The sequence below is a fragment of the Mesocricetus auratus genome, unplaced genomic scaffold (genome assembly GCF_017639785.1).
Source record: "Mesocricetus auratus isolate SY011 unplaced genomic scaffold, BCM_Maur_2.0 Super-Scaffold_100008, whole genome shotgun sequence".
Lineage (NCBI taxonomy): Eukaryota > Metazoa > Chordata > Mammalia > Rodentia > Cricetidae > Mesocricetus > Mesocricetus auratus.
In genome coordinates, this window is record NW_024429192.1 from 72,849,292 (window position 1) to 72,865,335 (window position 16,044).

Sequence of the window (16,044 nt, forward strand, 5' to 3'; positions counted from 1 at the left end):
TATTAAAAGGGCATTTATCTGAGTGGCTTACAGGCTGTGGTCCAACTAGTTCAACAATGCTTGTCTACTGACAGAAAGGCCAAGAAACTGGTGGTCACTCAGTCCAGGAGGCTGGATGTCTCAGGTGGGCTTCAGTCTACATAGGTTCTAATACCATTGATGGAATGTCTTGACAGCAGGATAGATCTTGCCAGTAAGAGAAAGGGCAAGCAGGCTAAAAGCAAAGTGTTCTTCTTCTATGTGGGCTGTCACCAGGAGGTGTGGCCCAGATTAAGGGTGGGTTTTCCCAGCTCAAATGATCCATTCAAGAAAATCCCCCATAGGTGTGCCCAGCTGCTTTGGTTTTAGTTGATTCCAGATGTAGTCAAGTTAATAACCCAGATTAGCATCCCAATGGAATGGCTTTTATCTACTGAGCCATCTTACCAAACCATAAAACTCTTGCTTTAATAAAAATTCTTAGGCTGAAGAGATGGCCCAGTGGTTAAGAATACTTGTTGCTCTTGCAGAGGACTGGGGTCCAGTTTCCAGCACTCATCCATAACTCTAGTTTTGGGAGATCTAACACCCTCATCTAATCTCTGAGGACAGCAGGAACACATGTTGCATATATATACATGCAGATAAAACATTTATACACATTAAAAAGAAGTCTTTAAAAAGAATAAAAATTTAATGTAAATATGTGCATGTGTGTGATAGGGAATGTTCTTCTGTGTATATGTTTCTCTTATTGGTTGATGAATAAAACACTGTTGGCCAATAGGGAAGCAAGATAGGTGGGACTAGAATATGAGGATTCGGGGAAGTGTAGGCAGAGAGGAGTCATCATGTGATCCCAGAAAGTGATGTAGCTGGGCAGAAACTGCCACTAGCTAACCACAGAGGTCTAGAGGTCTTGACAGACAGGCATGAAGTGACATAGCTGGGAAGAATCAGAATATGAACAGAGACAAACAGGAAATCACTCTTTTGTCTTTCTTTGTGGAGATGCTGAACAATCGAGATGTAGGATACCAGAGGAGTAAGATGTCCCTGGACCTTTCTCCAGTAAGATAAGACCATGTGGAAATACTTAGATTAATAGAAATGGGTAAATTAGTTAAGATAGAGCTAGCCAATAAGAAGCCATATCCAGTGGCCAACAGTTTCATAATTAATATAGCATCCTGTATGTACATTTGGGGCTCAAGGGTTCTGGGACTTGCTGGGCCAGAAACAAGAATCTCACATTGTGCATGTGTCTGTGGATGTTCAATAAGGGCTGGCACCTAAAGATTTTTCTAGTTAGTCACATAGACACCATCTGTCTAGCAAGCGACAAACAGACCCCAGAAGAAAAGGAGATTTGTTACATAAATCATACACCACACACAAAGACTTCAGGCACAGTGGATCATACTCATCAAATAGGAAATAGAGGAACAATTCAAATGCTAAAAATCTCAGCCACCTGCCATGGGCCAACCTTACAAGCATGGCCTGCAAAGGCAGAAGCCTTGGCTCCTCTCTGTTAACTCTTCTGCACAGAGTGACTGCTAAACACAGTCAGTATTTCCAAGTGCTTTCCAAGATATGTGGTCTCAACAACTCAAGCAATTGTGACAAGAAACAAAACCAACAAGGTTACAATTAAAGAATCTGAAGGTCTTGTTTTTTGTTGTTGTTGTTGTTGTTGTTGTTTTCCGAGACAGGGTTTCTCTGTGGTTTTGGAAGCTGTCCTGGAACTTGCTCTTGTAGACCATACACAGGACTTTCCCGTCAAATGTGTGCCATTACACAAGTGTGACTGTGGGACAGGTCAGTCCCACATGTTGATTCTCTCTTATAAAAAAAAAAAACTGCCTGCCTCTGCCTCCTGAGTGCTAGGATTAAAGGCATGGGCCACCAACACCTGGCAAAGGTCTTGTTTTGTATTGATTTGGTTACTGGCAATCAAACCCAGGGCCTTGTTCATGATAAGCAAGTGTCCTACCAAACACACATACTCTACCATTTACCTATATCTCCCATAATGTTCTTTTAAATGTTTGTTATTTGTTTTATCTGTTTTTATGTTTATTGAGTGTGTCTGTGTCCAACATCTTACTTGCCTTCCTATGTTTTTATGACTAATGAACAATAAGAAACAAGTTGAGCTTAAAAGTGTACTTTTCAGTTTGCTGCATGAGAAACAAAGCTACTACTGCTAAAGACGAAGGACAACCTTAGAATCACCCAGTTCAGGAACTGGAGAGATAGCCCAATGGTTAAGGGCTGGGATAGCTCTTCCACATGGTGGCTCATAAACATCTATAACACTAGCCCTAGGAGTTCTGATGCCTTCTGGCTTCCTTAGGCACATCATCCAAGTGGTGCATGAACTTATATGCAAGCAAAACACTCATACATATAAAATAAAATAACTTTAAGAAATTACCCAGTTCAGGCTAGCAAGTAACATATAGGTAGAGACTCTTGCCACCAAGCCTAACAACCTGAGTCCAGAACCCACATGGTGAATGGCAAACCAGCTCCCACAAAGTTCTGACTTACTTCCTCCTTCTCCACTTCTCTAAACAAATGAAAACATGCTTTTTTAAGGGGGTGCTAAGTTTATTTTTATTTTGTGTGCATTAGTGTTTTGCCTGTAGGTAGTCTGTGTGCATGCAGTGCCCACGGAGGTGAGAAGAGGGCATCAGATCCCCTGGAACTAGAGTTACAGACAATTGTGAGCATCATGAAGGTGCTGGAACTTGAACTTGGGTCCTCTAGAAAAGCACTGAGTGCTGTTAACAACTGAGCCATTTTTCTAGCCCTTCATAAGCTGGCTTTTATTCGTGTCATTTTATTGACCTTCCTAACACCCCTACCAAGTACTGTTCCAAATTTTGGTTTTTGGGTTTTTTTTGTGGGGGGGGTTTCGAGACAGGGTTTCTCTGTGGCTTTGGAAGCTGTCCTGGAACTCCCTTGGTAGTCCAGGCTGGTCTCGAACTTACAGAGATCCGCCTGCCTCTGTCTCCTGAGTGCTAGGATTAAAGGCATGCGCCACCAACGCCCGGCTTTTGGGTTTTTTTTATAAGAGAGAATCAACATGTGGAACTGACCTGTCCCACAGTCACACTTGTGTAATGGCACACATTTGACGGGAAAGTCCTGTGTATATGTCAATAAAGCACTGTTGGCCAATAGGGAAGCAAGATAGGTGAGACTAGGAGTCGAAGAGGACTCTGGGTAGGAGAAACACAGGGAGTCAAGATGTAACCGCCATGGGGGTAAAAAGCCCAGACCCTTTTCTCCAATAAGAGAAATACTTAGATTAACAGTTATGGGGTAAATACTTAAGTCAGAGATAGCCAGTAAGAAACAAGCAAGGCCAACACCTTCATAATTAATACAGCGTCTTGTGTGTTATTTGGGGACTACAACTTGGCAGAGCCCAGGCGACTGGTGGGGAAAAACCAAAGCGGCTGCAAGGAAAAGTCTTCACTCAACATAATGGTGTCAGAACGGGATTGACTTCCCACATAGAACAACAAAAGATTTAAAGGAATTTTAGAAACAAAAGAACGGAGAAAAACATGGGTTCTTTGTAGCAGCATTTTTCTCAGGTGGGCTCTGTTTTGCTAGAGATAAGCAGAGACTCACACAGCTCGCTTAAGGGAGTCTTCCTGACTCAGCATAAGCAAAAGAAAAAAAAAAAAAGCAAGGTTCTTTTAAGAGGCTCTGCTAACGATTGAAAGGTGTGTACGTACAGCTGGAAGTAACAGTGACCACATCTCTAAGCCGGCAGCGTTTGCTGGATATCAGCATAGACTGAGACAGTGAGCTGGAATCACGCTTACACCCACCATCTTGGAAAAACAACAGTTTAAACAGTCGTGGTTTTAACAGATAAGACACGTGACCAGAAAAACATAAAGATTTACAATTAAGTCAGACTTGGATGAAGAAAAACCTCTAAAGGTTTACAGTGTGTTTAAAATATATGTAAGATTGAGAGAGAAAAAGAAACGGCATAGTGGTATATAAGTAGAGAAGCCGGCTGTGGTGGCGCACGCCAGTAGGAATTGCTCCAGAGGCAGAGGCAGGTAGGTTTCCAAAGAGAAACCTTGTTTCAGAGAAAAATAAATAAAAGTAAAAGAAATAAAATAATAATAAATAAATAAGCCACATAAAGATGAAACATACACAGAGAGTCTAGATACTGTATGCTATTGTGTTTTTCAGTTTTTTCATTACTAAGGAAGGAACAACTGCTAAAGTATGCTTGATTATAAATGCTGCTAAATTAATTCAACTTATACCTTTTGAAAATGCCTTGACTTCAAAATTTAAGTATAAGGATATGTTACTTTGGAAAAGAGTTTTTGTTTATGTTTCTACAGAAAATGGAAAGCTGTGGATTCCTTCCAGGCTTCTGTGGTTTGATGAACCAAGACCCCCGGAAGTAGTGGCCCAAGTGATTCAACATCTAAAACAGCTAAGATGATGCAGCCTTACAGACCATGAAAATAAGGACTTATACAGGTTTCTGAATTTTGTCATGATCCCCATGGTATGAACAGCGCTCCCATCCAGCACTAAGCAGTTTGGAATGAGCGACATCCAAATCCCCATATTGTTTATAAATCTTTGTTTTCATTTGAATGGAGTTGTTTATAATCGGTTAATGATCACAACCAATCTCTTTTTAAAGGAAAAAGGGGATTATGGAATGGAAATGAGTACTTTGCATTGGTATGGTTTCTCATTTATTGATACAACTTCAAGGTCAATTTTGTGATGTGTATATTTCTCATCTTGATTAAGTATTGTGTTTATACTAATCTTTTAAAACATGATGCATAATTAAATACAGACTATAGATAGTTACTTATAATAGTCAGAACTTATAGTTAGGTAAGTTAGGTTTTCTAGATATACAGAGATATATTTGAGATAGATAGACAGTCTTCAAATCTTTCAAAGACCTTCAGAAAATGGCATTTAAAATGGTTTAGGGTTTTTCTTGACAATGAGAAATGTCTGCTCTTGGCAGCACCAATTACGTCTGAGAGGAAGATGGGCATCGAAGAAACTTGTTATGGAGTTTGCTTTCAACATGGCAAGATTAGCCATTTGGGCAAGAAACTGCTCTTGTCTAGACTGCTTGATTGTTGCTATATAAACTGGACATGCAGGAAAGTGACTGCTGAACTCAAACAGTCCTTCAGGGTTCCTGCTTCATGGAAGAGTCTACAAGACTTTCTGCAGGACACAGAAAAATGAATGACAGACTGCCAATGCAGATGGACAGTTTGAAATTTCCTGCTTTGATGGACAGTTTGAAATTTCCTGCTTTGCTGAGAAGTCTTCCAGATACACTGTGGCCTATGGGATGAAAATGGATGCCCAACATTACAGAGGAACTTCAGGTGACTATCCAGGTAGCAAGATGTCTCTGTCAATCCTAGTGTTTATATATTATCCTTCTGTAGTCTTTGATGGAGTTGAAGACATAGTTATAATTATAGTTTTCCTTAGTTATGATAAAAGATAATCTACATATAGAACTTTGGACTCACAAGGATGGGATGGATGATATTTTCTTTAAATCTTGCTAAATGTTGATAGACAAAATATTTTAACTGTGTTCTTACTTGATAACTATTATATATACTTTGACTATGTTAAAGTTAAAACCTTTCTTTTTATTTAGACAGAAACGAGGAGATGATGGAGAAGTCCTGTGTATACGTCAATAAAGTACTGTTGACCAATAGGGAAGCAAGATAGGTGGGACTAGGACCCACATGGTGGGAGAAGAGAAGTGACTCCTGCAATTTATCCAGTGACCTCCACATGCCCACCATAGCATATAGCTAAAAATAACAAAAGAAAATAAAGTGAGGGGCTGGACAGATGGCTCAGCTGTTATGAGCACTGGATGTTCTTCCAGAGCATTTGTTTATTCCCTGCACTCATATGGAAGTTCACATGATTCCAGGTCCAAGAGAATCCAATGATGCCTCTTTGGACCTCTGTAAGAATCAGGCACATATATGTACAGAACACATAAGCAGGCAACATATACTCATACACAGAAAAAAATAAAATAGTTTAAAAACAAGTAATAACGGGTAACAATTTATTTAGATGGTCTTACCACTAAACTCACATTCTTACACACACATACACCTTTTGAGCAGGATCTAGATATGTTTTCCAGGTTGTACCAGAATTCCTAAACCATCTGTGTTTTTTTTCACTTAAAGATGCTATTTTATTGTTTATTTATTTGTGTGTGCACATGTGCTCATGCATGCAGGTGCCCATGGAGGCCAGAAGAGGGCGTTTAACCCCACCCCCGAAGCTCCAGTTACAATCAGTTGTAAGCTGACAGACATGGGTAATGAGAACTCAGCCCCCGTCATCTGAAAGAGCAGCAGCAGCTCAGCCATCTCTTAGGACACTGGGCTGTTTCAAGTGCATGCTACCATGTCCAGTTTATACTCTCTCTTTAGAGAGAAGTCAGGTTTGCCTTAGATCTCCCAGAACCTGTTCACCTTGCAGGTAAGTGATAACATCAAGTTTGAGAATGTGTAAGGTCAAAGACCAGGTCACTCTGCCTTTCAGCTTCTCCCATCAGCAGGCAGCTGTGCAAGCCATCCTGGTTCCTAACCAGGAAATGCTCTCTTTCCATCTTTCAGAAAGTTGAATGGACAACCCCTCTCCCCTCAGTGCTAGCATATTGTGCTGAGCCTCTTCACGCATTGCTGGGAGAAAAGATGATGGTTTTATCGTTAATCCATTCAGTACCTAGCCCTGAGCTCGTTTTGGATAAGGCTGTGAGCACTTTAGTTTTTTTCTCAAGACTACACACAGTAAGTAACTGTAAAGGATCAAACTCAGGTCTGACTAAAACCTGTCGTCTTCCCACCTTCGTTGTTGTTGTAACAGAAGCTGGTTGGCCTCCTTAATCCCGGGGTTATATCACACACACACACACACACACACACACACACACACACACACACACGCACGCGCGCACACACACACACACACACACACACGGCGCCCATCCCAGCTTCAAGCATATCTTCCAAGAGTTGGTATGTCATGTCTTCTGATATGTCTTTCTCTTCGGAAGCAATTCTGGATTTAGTTCTTGCCCACTAACAACAGTTCACTGCCCTTTCCTGCGACAGCACCTTTTCGAAACGCCACCTTTTGATGCAGTCTGACGCTATCATCTCTTAAACAATAATACGCAGTCGATTTGCTGATCATAAAGCACATTCAAACATAGTGTTCTGTCTGCCCTCCACAATCCGATGAGGAGGGCAAAAAGCGGGGGTGGAGGAGCTATCCCATTTTAAGAGAAAGACACCTCTGCAAGGTCGAGGAATGAAAAATCAGAAATTCAGGACCAAAGGCTCAAATTGGACCCTTGATCCTTGGCTCATCCTGCCACGCCTCGCAGGCTCTGACGGTCCAGCCACAGGCTCCGCGGCAGCGATGTCACAGGTGCAGTCCGCCCGCCCACAGAGCACCACCCTCCCACTCCCACCGGTACCAGACCTCCCTCCGTCCTGCCGACCTCTCGACTCCTCTCTTCGCGAGACAGATAGACCCCTCTCCCACCGGCCTCCCCACCTCGCTGCCTCCTCTACGCAGGAGCCCCGTCTAGTCGCAATTGGCCTTCTCTGACTAGCTGCGTCCCTCCGCTTCACCACCTCCTCCTGACAGTCCGCTGGGTTACCTTCTCCAAGGATGCAGGTCTCTGCACAGCCAGGGAACGGGCCAGTGAAAGCACTGTGTTGAAATAAAAGCCTCGGGAGGTGCTGGAGCCGGCGCTGGACCCCGAGCCGCCTCCGCCGCCGCCTCCCCGGGTCCCAGCAGCCGCCATCACAGCGCGCGCCCCGGCGCAGGCGGCTGGATTCGCAGCTCAGGGCCTGCCACGGCCGGACCTCACGGCGCAGACGCGGCGGCGCCCGGCTTCCCGGCCACGTGACCGCCGTGTGGCCCGCCCTGGGTGGCGCCAGGCGTGAGGCCGCCCCCGCGCAGTTGCTCCCCTGCGCCGCTCGGGGCGGTGGTTGACTCCGGAGGCGGGGCTGCCGGCGGGGTACTGGCGGAAGTGGCGCGCGCGGCGGCCCCAGCGAGTCCGCCCGCCGGCGCTGGGCTACGACTCCTGACCCGGTCGCCTCTCCTGCTTCCTAGGTCCAAGCCGTCGCTGGCACCATGTCCGGCTACCCCAAAAGCTATAATCCTTTCGACGACGACGTGGAAGATGAGGACACCCGGCCGTCGCCGTGGAAGGACACCCGCGACCCGCCGGACGGGTCCGACGCGCCGATGGACCGTCAGCAGTACCTGCGACAGGAGGTGCTGCGCAGGGCCGAAGCTACGGCCGCCAGCACCAGCAGGTCCTTGTCCCTCATGTATGAATCGGAGAAGATTGGAGTCGCCTCTTCCGAGGTGAGCCTGGGGCAGAACTGAGCTGAACTGGCCTGTCCTTGCTTTATAAAATGTTATAATGAAATGTCTTGTTCACGATCTTTTGGCATTTTTCTAAGAGGAAAGCTCCCTTACCTACTATTCTGCATGGTTGAATCCCCCACCCCACCCCCCGCGCGCTCTGCTGCCCACATAAAGGTAAAAATCCAAATTATGTTCTGTCTGAGGTCAGAACTGAGAGTAAAAATGTCAAAGAGAGAGTAAAACTGCCTGCATTAGGGAAATAGTGACTGTATCATTTGTGTATAATTTCTTGGGCAAAAGTCTTAGGCTGTTCCTCTCTCGTGACCCAGTTAAAATGTGGACTGTCTATGCCCCAGGTGCCAGGTGATGCCTGGAGCGCTAGAGAAAAGGAAGTCTTGCATTCTTCTCACAGCTTTGACCACTTTCCACCTTATTAGTGGGAGTGCTTTAAGTTCCTTGCCTCGACTCCGACTCCTGCTCAGGAAGTCGATCTTGAATTGTGTCTAGACTCTTACCTTTACAGATAATGTGTTCATATGACAGTCTGGTGTTTCAGTCAGCTCTTTCCGTCCATAGAAAATTTTCAGAAAAACTGTGTGGTGGCGGCTCGTACCTTTAATTCCAGCACAAGCAGATCTCTAGGATTTCAAGGCCAGTCTGGTTCCAGGACAGCCAAGGCTACATAGAGAAAGCCTGTCTCGAAAAACCAAGAGAGAAAATAAAATTTTCAAGAATTTTTGTTTCGTCTTTCTTTATGTGTCTGTGTGTATGCACATGTGTGGTGGTGTCTCCTGAAACCAGAAGAGGGCACCAGGGGATCCCTTGGAGCTGGAATTAAGTTGTGAGCTGCCCAGTGTGGGTGCTGGGTACTGAGCTGATCTTCTGGAACCTCTTAAGCCCTTTTGGGGGGAGTTTTGGTTCGGTAGACGGTATATCTGTGAAGTCCAAGCTGACCAGGAACTGGCCTCAGTCTCTCTGACGCTAGGATTACAGGTATGCCCTATCATGGAATAAGGATTGTTCCAAGACCCCAGGTTGTCCCCCGAGTCTACTAATAAAACAGCTGTTTGGGCAGAAGAAGAAAATTAAGAAATTACTGATACATCAGTTAAGAATAACCTTAAGCATTTTGCACTTTTGAAAAGAAATAAAATATTTTCTTCCTCTTCCAGTCTCCCTGCTCTCTGCCCACAGGGACTTGGGCAGATCTGAGGTGTACTGATTACCTCATGTAGCCATCTCTGTCATTTCTGCATCGCTGCTGTTTTACCTTCTGCTACCCACCCCTGTTACAGTAACCCTGGTTGCTGATGTATCATCTGCCTCTAGGAAGTTGTGCATATAGTTCTTAGCTGTGTACCAGATGCTAAAATTCCAGTCCAGATCAGCTGGGGGCTTTGGGGCCTTGGTGAACAGGTCACTTGGTTTTGAGATAAGGTCTTATAGTGTAGCCCAGACTGATCATGAACTCAATATCCTCAGAGTGCTGAGCTCGTAGACACGCACCACATGCCCAGTGCCCACTGTGCACAGACAGGTAGGTCCTCTGGAAGAGCAGGAAGCACCCTGAGCTACTGGGCCGTCTCTCTAGCACCAAAAGAGAACCTTTCTCAATAGTATCCTTATGTAATCCTGACTGTAGAGTAGGCGGGCTCAGTCTCAGAGATATGCCTGACCTTGATCCTAGGAGTGCTGAGATTCAAGGAGTATGCCCCCACTCCCAGCATTTTTATTCTTCTTAGCTTTAAAGTGAGGTATTCTTTACACATCACCTTGTATGTTGTTTAGTAGCACTGAAGGCTACAGTTAAATACAATGAGGATTTTTTGGAGGGAAGAGGAAGGCAGGCTAATGGCCATGTTGTATTCCATTAAAGAGATGACTTCTGTTTATGTAGCCAGTCTCCTAATGGTGAACATTATAATACCTGCTTCCTACATGGACATAGATTTTTGTATACCTTTTCACCATCCTGGCCAAAGCCATTTACCTTCCCAGGATACTGCCTCTCCTGTAGCAGTGTAGTGTACTACAGTGATCTTTTTTGGAGCCTGATAACTCAGTTCAGCAGAGTCCTGAAACAAACCTACCAGTAGAAAAGGACTGGTGTTTGGTAAAACTGACACATCATATGTTCAGCCACCTTGGCAAGCACATGCTCTTCAGAGGCCTACTCGTCTTTAAATGTGCTGTTACTGAAGTCACACTGGGTTTCCATTTCAGAGAGGTGGCAGAGACAGAGAGATGGCATCCCTCTTAACCCTAACCAGACCTGCTCCTCTAGAGCCATTCATGGTGACTCTAATGAAGCCTGTTTCTCGGCAAAGGCTGATAAGAACAGAAAGACAGCTATTAGATCAATTCCTCTCCAGCCCTCAGTGATTTTTTTAATGTAACCTAATAACCAATTTGTGTTTCTGAATTCATTCCATGCCAAGGAAATCTCTGGCTCATACAGAACTCAGCAAGTTTCACATTTGCTGAACCATACCAGCTGGATCTGTTAGTGTGGGGGTTTATTACCTTGGGAGAGGAGAGAAATAATGGGGAAGAGTTTCTTTTCCTTTCCTTCCTGAAACAGAATTTTATATTCCTTGGGCTAGCCTCAACCTTGCTGATCCTCTTAAGTTCACTTCCAGAGTGCTGGGAGTGCGTGCCTGTGCCACACTCTGGGTTATCCTAGTCTGGGGTGATACGTTTCAGATTTCTGGATTTGGTGCACTGACCCAGATTAACATTTATGTACTTACCAGTTAGTAGCTACATTTAATTTCAAACTCATTGTGAGGCCCACCTGATGTTACAGGGTGGCCTAGCTGTAGATTGTGGTGTGGCCCTGTGGTCACTGCTGCCCTCGGGAGGCCTCAAGTCATTTGCTGTGTGTTTCCACTGCGTCTTATGGATCCCACCCACACCCTTCTGTGCTCACCACACAGTTCCACTTCCCCTCAGTAACTCCAGCTGCCTAGACCAGCTGCTCTCTTCAGCTCAGCGTTTACCCCCACCCCACACTTGGGACTCTGATACACTCCTCTTAAACCAGGCCAGGGGTCCTTGCTGGGGTTGAGTTCACTATGACCAAGAAGCAACCTGTGTGTAATGATGTTTTTATTGTTTTTTCTATGGACCTGAGCTCAGTGAAGCAAGGATGTGCCTTCCTCAGTTCTCAGCACCACGCTGTGGTTAGCAAGTCAGAGAGTCCGATTGAATCTGCTCCTACCCTGTGTGGATCATATGAGCCCTCAGGGTAGAGTTTGGGCTTGTTTAGTCCCCACATAATAGCTAGCACTGGAAGGGTGACAAAGGCCCACACTGTTCCATGCTGCCTTTGATCCCCTGAGCGCTCACAGTGCCCTGGAACATAAGCTGTCAGGTGAGTGTCCCCTCCCTTCCGGCAGTCTGTGCTCTTTGTGTCCCTGACTTGTGCTTTCTGTTGCTCTCAGGAGTCACTCAAAGAACAGAGGAATGAAGGGACTGTCTCTGTAGTCGCTTGGCAAGCCATGCATGTCTTCTCTTCTTTTTCCTGTGTAAATGCAGAAAACTCTTGGGGCTTAAAGAAGTCGGGGGCTCCGCTGGGCGTTGGTGGCGCACGCCTTTAATCCCAGCACTCGGGAGGCAGAGGCAGGCGGATCTCTGTGAGTTCGAGGCCAGACTGGTCTACAGAGGGAGTGCCAGGACAGCCTCCAAAACTGCACAGAGAAACCCTGTCTCAAAAAAACCAAAAAAAAAAAAAAAGTCGGGGGCTCACCTGTATCGCTTGTATCACTGGCCTGTCTGTTGTTCACATGAGGGCATTTTGTATTTCCTTGTCCTTTGTTTTTGAGACAGGGGCTCATATAGCTCAGACTGATCCCCACCTCTGTGTACCCGAGAATGAGCCTGGGCTCCTGAGTCTGCTTTCTCCTTCCATGAACTGGAATTACAGACACGTCCCACCACCCCAGTTTGCAGAGTGCTGGGGACTGAGATCCCAATCATGTGTACTAGGCAAGTGCCCTTACCAGCTGAGCCACATTCCTCGTCCAGAAGTACACACACCACACACACACACACACACACCACACACACACACACACCACACACACACACACACACCACACACACACACACACACCACACACACACACACCACACACACACACCACACACACATACCACACACACACACACACACACCACACACACACACCACACCACACACACACACACACACACCACACACACACCACACACCACACACCCCTGAAGCCACTTTGTACTGGTGTTGGCCTCCTCCTCACAGAGGCAGATGGAAAAGCCAACACTTTTAAGCTATGGGAGCACTTTTGAGGTCTGTCTTCACCATGACTGTGTAGGTATCTGGTCTGTGAACCTATAACGGTGGCCACACACCTTTGGGTGTGGCTTTAGGCAGACAGAAGTGGAAAGAGGAAAGCGTAAGGTGTAAGACATGGTCGCTTGTGTGGGCTCTCTCTAGTGGATTAGCAGATTCTGTAGGAAGGACAGGGAAATGCTTCCGCAGTTCTTTGTAGTTTTCTGCGTAATTGTCCCCCAATAAACACCCATTTATCATTTATCTTGAGTTCAGTGGTATCATTACATCCTCACCTTCAATTGGTACCCAACATGGGGCAAATTGTAGGCTAGAATGTCTGAATTCATGATGCTCATCACCGGTCTACTCATAAACCTCCAAATGTGATATGCCAAAAGGGGCATATTGAGACCCAGTGTAAGCCACTCTGCTACACAAAGAAACATCACACAGAAGAAAGCATGGATGAGGTACTCTGGAAGTACAAGAGGATTCAGGGTGTTATACTGGTCTATAGGAGTCTACAGGAAACATTGAGGAAGCACCACCAGTTCTCCCGACATGTGCCCTGCCACACCCCCTCCTCCTTGGGCAGTTCTAGGTTAGAGCGCATTTGGTCCAGTCATTTCCTATCCCTTTTAGGGGAGGAGTTTAACCAAAGAAGCTGGTCTCATGTTCTCCAGTGTACACCAGGTTCTAGTACATAGAAACTTCCAGGAACCAAAGCAGCTCTTCCTCCTCTGGCCTTGTGCCTCTCAGAGGAAAAGCCATCTTCAATGTATTTCCCTATGTTCCTGTTGTAATATCTATGTCAGATGTTTGGTTTCCCCTGCAGCTGAGAAGTTGTGTCAGCCTCTTTTGTTTCCCCTGTAGCTTTCTAAGTGGAAAAGAGAAGTGACTTTTGAGAAAATCCTTTCATATAGGAAGAATTGACTGCTAGAGTAACCACAGGCTCTGGCTCTCCAGAGCTTTGCCCATTCCAGCCCCAGCATCATCTCTTGTCCTGTACAGTCATCCAGAGCTGTGGATGTAGCTCAGGGTCGAACACTGTGTAAGGTACTGAGTTAAAGCTGCAGTATGCAAAATAGTACAAATAAGAAAGAAAGAGGAAGGAAAACAGAAAAAACTACATGGGTGCTACAGAAATCATATTTACCCAGATTTATAGCTCCAAATTGTACCACAGCAGTCTATGAAGACGCTAAGTTTGAAGACTCTGAAGATAAATTATCAGGTCATTTGTTTCCTCTGAAAAATAGCTCTTACAGGTTTGCTTGACATAGTCCAAAAGTGTTTTTCTTTTCACTTAAAAATTCCTAATGTGGCCGGGCGGTGGGGGCGCACGCCTTTAATCCCAGCACTCGGGAGGCAGAGGCAGGTGGATCTCTGTGAGTTCCAGGCCGGGCTGGACCGATAGCCTCTGAAACAATACAGAGAAACCCTGTCTCGTAAAAACAAACAAAAAAAAATTCCTAATATGTCCAGTGGTGGTGACCCATGTCTTTAATCCCAGCACTCAGGAGGCAGAGGCAGGAGGATCTCTGTGAGTTCCAGGCCAACTGTGGACTAAGGAGCCAGTTCCTGAACATCCAGAGTTACACAGAGAGACCCTGTCTTGAAAAACAACAGTTCCTAAACTGGGAATAGTGGTACGTGCCTTCAGTCCCAGCAGAGGCAGATCTCTGTGAGTTTAATGCCAGTATAGGCTAAATAGTGAGTTCCAGGCCAGCCAGGGCTACATATTAAGCTACTGTCTTAAAAACAAGCAAACAAGAAAACCTAGAGATGGAGATATAGCTTGATGCAAAACAGGGTTTAAAGATAAATTCAAATCAATGTTTTAGTGTTTTGCCTGTGCTTTATAGTTCTGAATTTCACCCACTAAAAAGAATTTAAGCAACACATTGGGCTAGAAATATTAACGCTGTGTTACAAATGTGTCTGGGGCCTCAAGAAAGTGACCACCCAATCCAAAGTATTTCATCAAGGTTAAAAGTTTTACTTCTACAGGCAAGTGCATCCCATGGTGGTCCTGTTGGGTTTTTACTCCTAAAGCAAAGGGATCAGAGCATGGCCTCATACTCCTAGGCAGTTGGCTAACTCAAAATGGTGGACATAATGAGTGAAGTACAACTCCTGAGAACAGGCTGCAACCTTGAGCACATTTCAACAAGTGCTGACTGGTGTGGAACTTAAATTTCTACCAGGTGTTTTCTTGACAGTATTTCAAATGGAGTTTTGCCTTATTTGACCCTTTGATAGAAAAGGCAGTACATTTGTTTACATATCCCAAAGTCTCTAAACCAGTGGTTTTAGAAAGGCTAAAACAGGAAAATCCCAAACTCACTCAAAGGTTTAGGGAGAAAACAAAAGAAAACCTAGCCTAAGGACTCCAGTAGGAGCTCTCCAGTAGCTGCAACCTGGGCTGGTGGCTTCAAACTCACAGGCAAATGGCTTTTTCATGAATTTATACTTAAATTTGGGCACCAATTGTAAAACAAATAATAAAAACCTAGAGACAGATATTAGGGTTAAAGCTGAAAGATTAGAAAAGAAAAGCAGCCAGCCACTAGCTCTTACCTCTACCTAGGACTGAAATGGGTGATCCTTTCTCCATAAATCCTCAGAGTGCAATGCAGACTGCACTACTCTCCACCAAGGCTCAGATCTCTGAGTTCCTGTCTCCTACTGCCTTATATTTCTTTCTCCAACCAGCCATACCACTCCTGTCTCTATCTCCCTAGTGCCGAGATTAAAGGCGTGTGGTACCAAGTGCTTAGATCACCTTTGTGTGAGCTATTTCTCTTTTAGACTGGATTAATTTTGTGGCCTTGAACTAACAGAGATCCATCTGCCTCTGTTTCCCAAATCCTGGGATTAAAGGTGTGTACCACCACTGCCTGGCCTCTATAGCTAGCTAGTATGACTGCTGGGATTGAAGGTGTGTATCACCACTGCCTGACTCTGGCTGTGATTAGCTTTGCATTTTTATCTCCAGTACTTTATTAAATCATAAATAATATATCAGCACAAAAGATAGAGGAAAGAGAAAGAAAGAAACCCCTGAATCTGACCTCCTATGCTTTGTTTCCTCCCTGACCAATAACAACTTGAAAACAACTCTTCTAAATGATGACAAACACCCATAACTCACCAAATGATCAAAACCACCCATCCCACCTTTTGGGAATGGGGGTGTTGTGTTCTTAAAATTGCTTCCTACTATCGGGGGGGGGGCAGTGGCATCTTTAGGGAATCCTGAGAAATTTGGGATGATGGTCAAGTCC

The 16,044-nt window shown here is 45.0% G+C and overlaps 2 protein-coding genes across 2 annotated transcripts in view; one reads left to right on the forward strand and one right to left on the reverse strand.

The window, feature by feature from the left end:
• The window catches only part of Pi4ka (phosphatidylinositol 4-kinase alpha), a 135,114-nt gene extending 127,172 nt beyond the window's left edge, over nt 1–7,942 (reverse strand). Inside the window, exon 1 of the mRNA XM_005077560.4 lies at nt 7,724–7,942. Within this exon, the coding sequence (XP_005077617.1) occupies nt 7,724–7,870 (147 nt within the window). The 5' untranslated portion in view covers nt 7,871–7,942. The remainder of the gene's footprint in view (nt 1–7,723) is intronic.
• A 124-nt stretch (nt 7,943–8,066) lies between these two features.
• The window catches only part of Snap29 (synaptosome associated protein 29), a 28,966-nt gene continuing 20,988 nt past the window's right edge, over nt 8,067–16,044 (forward strand). Inside the window, exon 1 of the mRNA XM_040751143.1 lies at nt 8,067–8,439. Within this exon, the coding sequence (XP_040607077.1) occupies nt 8,203–8,439 (237 nt within the window). The 5' untranslated portion in view covers nt 8,067–8,202. The remainder of the gene's footprint in view (nt 8,440–16,044) is intronic.